The following is a 6,185-nucleotide window of genomic DNA, read 5'->3' as shown; positions in this document are numbered from 1 at the left end:
CCGCTTGTAATTGTCCTTGTTGAGCTTGCGCAAGCTGTGCTTGTCTAAGAGCAAGCAATTGCGCTAATTGCAACTGGTAAACAGTATTCGGTTGATATGCATGCAAATATGATTGTTGTGGCTGCTGCAATTGCTGCATGTATGCTAATGCAGTAGCGGGATCTGTAACGGTTTGATAAGCTAATGGCCCGGTTGCAGATGCTGCAAAAATCTGTTGTTGCGGAACCGCACCATTCGCGATAGAACCAAATGGATAATATCCTATAATTAAAAAATTTCTGTCAACCCGTCGCAAATTTATTCAAAAATTAATTTTTCGTTTATTTTTTCCATCTTCGATTTGTATAGAATTTAATATGTAAAAATTATATATATCTTTAGTATACCTTTTGTACAAAGTTATATTATCATCGTAATAAAAAAAGAATTGGATATAGTATTTTTTAAACACGAACCTAAGCCAGGATTTCTGTAGGCGAAGGCATGCGCTAAACTTGGCAAAACTTTTTGCGCTAACTGAGGATTGCTGATGCTAGATGCGAAAGATTGATGAGAGCTCGGCCCGTTGAATGCGAACGACGTTTGCGTTAATCCCGGTCGGATAAAACTGAAAGAGGTATGTTGTTCGGAACTTCCTATTACGTTCGGCTTTACAGCTTGAACGGGTGGCTCAGCTATGACGAGGTAACACAATGCACTGACAACAATCGCGTGTTTCTGCAAATTATAATTTTGTAAGATCAATCGAGATAATAATGACATGAGGATAAATATGGTATTTAAATATTCTTTAACATTGAATGTGTAATAGCCAATTATAAAATCTTAAAAAAAGGGTAGCTTGTGTAACAGAAGAAAGAGAGAGAGAGAGAGAGAGAGAGAGAGAGAGAGCGCTGACACTCCTATCAATTATCATTTTAAAAATGTCATATATTTTTCATTTAATTAATGTACATATATATTTTTTCCCCTAATATGTCACAATTATTCTCATTGATTCGAATTGATAAAAGTAGCAACACTTTATAAAATATTAAAAACTGACTATAAAATTATTATACAACCTCTCTTGTAAAAATTATGAAGCGCATGTAAAGCTAATATATTTGATTTACGATACAAAACAATATACTCTTAAATTTTCTTTACATCATAATCTGCTATTCGTTACTCACCAACATTATGAAAAACTATACAAATTATCTCTTAATGTGATATTCGTATAATAGAAGCACAGTATTATCGTCGGCGAGAATCACGATGGTATTACGATGCCAAGAAATTCTGTGGGGAGCTATATACCACGGAAGCAATTGGCATGAAACGTGAGTAGCATCCGATCGACATCATTGTAGCAGATACTTTCTCCAGGATACCGATATTAAACAATTCGTGAATCGCAATCAGATGACAAATAACAGTTTTCTTAAAATATGATAGACAAAAATCATGGAACGATAAAAGCTTTATATAACAGAAAACTAATTGTTTTTACGCTATATAAGTGGAAACCGGAATTTCAAGTTCGAAAACTATTTTCATCGAGATTAAGATCATTGATAATGGAGAAAGTTGCTTTCAAAATGCTTAACACGACAACAATGTAGCCGCACGATGAGTATTAATTGCAATCAAGTAGACGATAGTGTTAAGTATTTCACTGGTAACGGTTTTATTTCTCTCTATTACATGAAATTCGTGAAATAGAATCATTACAGTGATTGTTTGTACTACAAAAAAACATGAACATTACTAATTTAACACTGTTTTACCTGTATACCGTATAAATAGCATGTTAATATACTAATAACATTTTTAATACGAGCGAGATTTTAAGTTTCAAGTCCTTATTTATAATACAACTGCGATATTATATTTATTGCCATATATGTATTACAAAATCTTACATTATACATCATAGCTGTCATCCTAATTATTTGACCATAGGCATATGTTAAAATTGGTAGTCTGAAAATATATATTTGAATGGACAATGCTATGATTCTAATAAATGACTGATTTGTGAAATAATGGAGATTTGTGTGATGTCTGGATTTTCTCCTAGATCTCTTCATATGCTGGAGAAATACGATTGATAAAACATGCCCATAGCGCTAGTCGCAAATAACGCAAAACAACTCCACCATGTTGCCAATCCTAAGATACCTCTGTAAACATCTGTGGTAAAGATCTGTAACAAAAAAGATATATTCTTTTATATTAGTCGCTTTCCATTTACATCACGTAGCATACATGCGAGTGAGAGAGAACGCAAGTGAGAATTATCTGAGTTTTGATGTAAATGGAAAGCAACAATTATAAAACATCGCAGATTTAATATTATCACATTTTTTATAAACATTATATCATTAATATTTTTCTCAAATATAGAGATATATCACCTGCTTCAATGAACTTAATGCAAGTTGAAGTTCTTCAGCAGTTTGTACAACAGTCTTATCAGTATTATCATTGCTAATTGTAGACAAATGTAATTTCGGTAATTCGTCCGCTGGACACTCTTCCTCTAGCGTCCCTTTTAAGATACCTTCCCAAGTAAAACCACCTAATTCAACAAGAAATACAGGGGCATTATTGCATGTTGTATATTTCATAAAAAACATTTTTCTTACCGAGCGTTTTGTACAGAAATGTAAAAAATAAACACATAATTATTGGAACAATAAATTGTAGCGCAACTACACATAGATAATAATATACAGCTGCAATCTGTAATATATAAAATAAAACTCGTTTTTTATTAGATATTTATAGGAGAGAAAACTCTCTTTTTTAATATAATTACTATTTTTATTATATGACATTGTAAATTATACAACCATTATGATATACCTTTTTCTGTAAGTCAACATTAGTTATTCTACCAGCCTCTTTTTTCTGAATTTCTAATCTTTGAATTGCAAGATTTAAGTAAGATTGCAAATATATTGGCATTAGTACAATCTTTAATAAAACAGCAACGACGATAATAATCAATCTCATACTGTCAAAACTTGCAGCTGTCATTCTATAATAAAAAATCTTTAATTAATTTTTATATTTATCTAACTTGATTTAGATATATAATATATGTTGACTTACAGTGGACTAGTCATACCATTAAATATTCGAACAGTCAAATAATCCCTGCTGATAGGTGTAATCCATAAGCTCACCAGTAGTAATGGTGAGACATAGCTGATATTCGCTATTAACAATAATAATTTGTAGTCTTTATAATACCTGCAATTATTTTCATATATAATATATAATCAGCATTCAATATTGATTGAACTGAATAAAGTTTATTGTAACCTCAATGTATCCCAATGCATCTTTGATACCCTTAATCCTGGGAAAGTGTATAACGATCCCAATAGACCACACCATATGGCAAGGAAGAACTTTACAACTATTTTTGAAGCTGGCCCCCTATATTAAATATAAGTCCTCCATATTTATTAAATAACATTATAAAAAAAAAGATCAAATAATTATTAATAAGGTTAAAAATAATTATTATATAATTTCCAACATCTATTCTTATTAAATAAGTTAATAAGTAAAAGCTAGTGTTATATTAAACTATATGTACATTATTTTATACTGTATTAAACTTTTAATTATGTTATTTACTGTTAGTAAATACATGTGTAATTACATGAAAAATAAAAATCTGTTACTAGAGTATCCTCTCATTAAGAATATTCTGTTTATTATACAAGTAACCAATAAAGATCCAATAAAATCATTAGTAATGATGAATTATGTAATCAACTCACGTGGAAGAAAGTCCTTGAGTATCTAAAAATCGAGAAGCGCTATGATTGAAACTTGTATATGCCTTTTCCAAGCCAATTTCCAATTTATTTTCATCAACTATAAGCACCATCATAGCAATGAGAAGGTACGCAAATCCAGTAACAATACATGTAGATCTTTCACCTACACTTTCCTCTCCTTTGAAATATTGTACCCAGAGGGAAAGTAGCACTTTACTATAAATTATATAAGGAAAGCAAAGCTACACATTTTCTGTCTCCTATAATTTTTTATCTTAAATATGAAACATTTAAGATTCTCTAATAGTGATTTTAATCCAAAGGATACAATGCAAAACCCAGAACTACCAAACACCACAGTACACTGAGATTAATCTCATCTTTGATTGGATATAAGTAATTATATGCCTGTAAACAATAAAAAAAAGAATGTAGATAATATTACAAAATATACACTATATGAGTTATAAATATAACATTAATTAATAAACTAATTATATAGAAAAAGATATATTCATATCACACACACACACACACATATATAGGTATCCAAGTATTAGATGAGCTGTGATTAATAAGCACACTAACCTCTGTCAGTATATAAACAATAGAAGCATATAGAGAGAAATCCAGCAGCCATTGATATTCCATATAATATTTTAAGTGCACAATATCAAGCGCTGTCACTTTTGCACTTTCAAGCTGAATATCTAGATTTCTAGGAATATGAAACACATCTCCCACTTTGCCATTTTCACTGTGTTTTCCTCTCTTTGGTTTCTCCTTCGGCACGCCAGCCAATGTTCTAAGTTGTTGATCTGTCGGATACAGATATCGTATCAATCTGTGCAAATGAAAAAAAGTAATGATAGATTTTAGTACATTACTAAAAAATCTGTCCACAACTTGTTTTTTGTAAGTATCCAAATGCATGCAAATACATACCCAGTAGAACACAAGATCCATCTTGCGAAAGAAAAATGTAGACTTAATTTTTGTATAACACTGACCATTACAAGAGTGATGACTAATTGTGCTCCTAACAAAGCCTGAAAGAAATATATAGGTCATATATGTATAACACTCTGTCATCATATAGAGAGTAAGTAAAAAACAAACATGACAAAGAGCATAACTTTAAGAAATACATAAAATATACTGTAAATGAATTAATTTTTTAAGGTTACCATGTTCAATTAGACGTTCTGGCTGTTGTCAAATTCTCACGAACAAGACTGCTCCATTTGAGAAAGAATGTTTCGAAAATTTTAACAGATTCTAAAAGAGACAATGACCAAATATATCCGATTTGCCACGAGTAATGTTTGCTCTACCATCTTAAAGGGCATGCTCCGTCCGCGAGCTGGTTTTATAAATAGTTATAGTCTGGCGACTACATAATACCGAACGAATGCATCAAATTGCCTCGCATGCGGATGCGAGGTTATTTCCAGTTATCGTCGGTCTATAGCCAGTAGCCAGTAGTAATGCCAGAATGGAGCCTACTCTAGCAACACGCAGCTGTAGTAGAGGGGATAACGCACACAAGCAAAAATCGCGTATATATGAGCTCGATGTTTCGGCTAACTTCGGATAGCAGAAAAGGACAGATGATATACTATTGGAATCTGACAGACACCCCAAATAGATTTTTTTACTTGTTTATTGGGATATGACAGACTCCAACTAGATATTTTAAATTTTACTTGGGATCTGTCAGATCGCAAGTAGATTTTTTATTTGAAGTATGACAGACCCTAAGCAGATTGTACCTCTGCAGCGAAGAACACAGAACATATATAATATGTCATATACGATATCTATATATAATATCTAAGAATATCAAAAAATTAAACACGATATATTACCATGTACTGATATCACGCATATATAATATAAATTGAACGAAATTTTTTATTTAAACTAGAATATTTTATAAAACGTTAATTAAAAATTATTTTTCTAATTATTTTTGAATGCATGCAGAAATATGTTAATTTGTTATTATATACAGTTATTATATATAGTTATAATATCTAATATATATAATATAAAATAATTTCTACGTCACAAAATTACATAATTACACAAATAAGGATAAATGTTTTGCAACGTGATATATACATATTTATGTCGCGGCTGATCTTTCCTGTATAATTACCGCGCTCTGCCCACAGGTACATATACAGGGTGAGTCATTTTAATCAACGCACGCAAATATCTCGTAAAGTAAGCAAGATGGAAAAAAATGTTTTATACAAAAGTTGTAGGGTTCAGAGGGCGACACATGATGAAAATATGGACTTGACCTTGAGTGACCTTTTCAAGGCCAAGTCAATGTGATCGATATTTTCTTAAATGGAACCCCCCATTTTTTATTGAATATTCTTGTAGTGGCAATTA

General features: G+C 31.2%; 2 protein-coding genes across 2 annotated transcripts in view; both read right to left on the bottom strand.

Moving 5' to 3' along the window:
* Window positions 1-781, bottom strand: part of LOC115232911 — a 1,192-nt gene extending 411 nt beyond the window's left edge. Inside the window, exons 1-2 of the mRNA XM_029803081.1 lie at window positions 456-781; window positions 6-261 (exon numbers count right to left, since the gene is read on the bottom strand). Coding sequence (XP_029658941.1) covers window positions 6-261; window positions 456-762 — 563 coding nt within the window. The 5' untranslated portion in view covers window positions 763-781. The remainder of the gene's footprint in view (window positions 1-5; window positions 262-455) is intronic.
* An 867-nt stretch (window positions 782-1,648) lies between these two features.
* Window positions 1,649-5,348, bottom strand: LOC115232897 (transmembrane protein 161B). Its single transcript, XM_029803060.1, has 11 exons — window positions 4,970-5,348; window positions 4,728-4,831; window positions 4,371-4,626; window positions 4,111-4,190; window positions 3,783-3,998; window positions 3,316-3,432; window positions 3,103-3,243; window positions 2,854-3,028; window positions 2,634-2,730; window positions 2,403-2,566; window positions 1,649-2,191 (listed from the first exon to the last, which is right to left on the bottom strand). Exons 1-11 carry the CDS (start codon window positions 4,970-4,972, stop codon window positions 2,072-2,074), a joined length of 1,473 nt encoding a protein of 490 aa, XP_029658920.1. The 5' UTR covers window positions 4,973-5,348; the 3' UTR covers window positions 1,649-2,071.
* Window positions 5,349-6,185: the final 837 nt, after the last annotated feature.

Source organism: Formica exsecta, unplaced genomic scaffold (assembly GCF_003651465.1).
Source record: "Formica exsecta isolate Colony F162 unplaced genomic scaffold, ASM365146v1 scaffold1022, whole genome shotgun sequence".
NCBI classification, from domain to species: domain Eukaryota; kingdom Metazoa; phylum Arthropoda; class Insecta; order Hymenoptera; family Formicidae; genus Formica; species Formica exsecta.
The sequence above is the reverse complement of the archived record's forward strand: the minus strand, read 5'-3'. Positions and strand labels throughout refer to the sequence as shown.

Bases quoted from the DNA above. Each gene is read 5' to 3' on its own strand.
- LOC115232897 (XM_029803060.1), bottom strand. The intron at 3,433-3,782 runs GTGAGTTGATTA...TATTTAATATAG, and splicing joins ACTCAAGGACTTTCTTCCAC to GGGGCCAGCTTCAAAAATAG. The intron at 2,567-2,633 runs GTAAGAAAAATG...TTGTTGAATTAG, and splicing joins ATTTCTGTACAAAACGCTCG to GTGGTTTTACTTGGGAAGGT.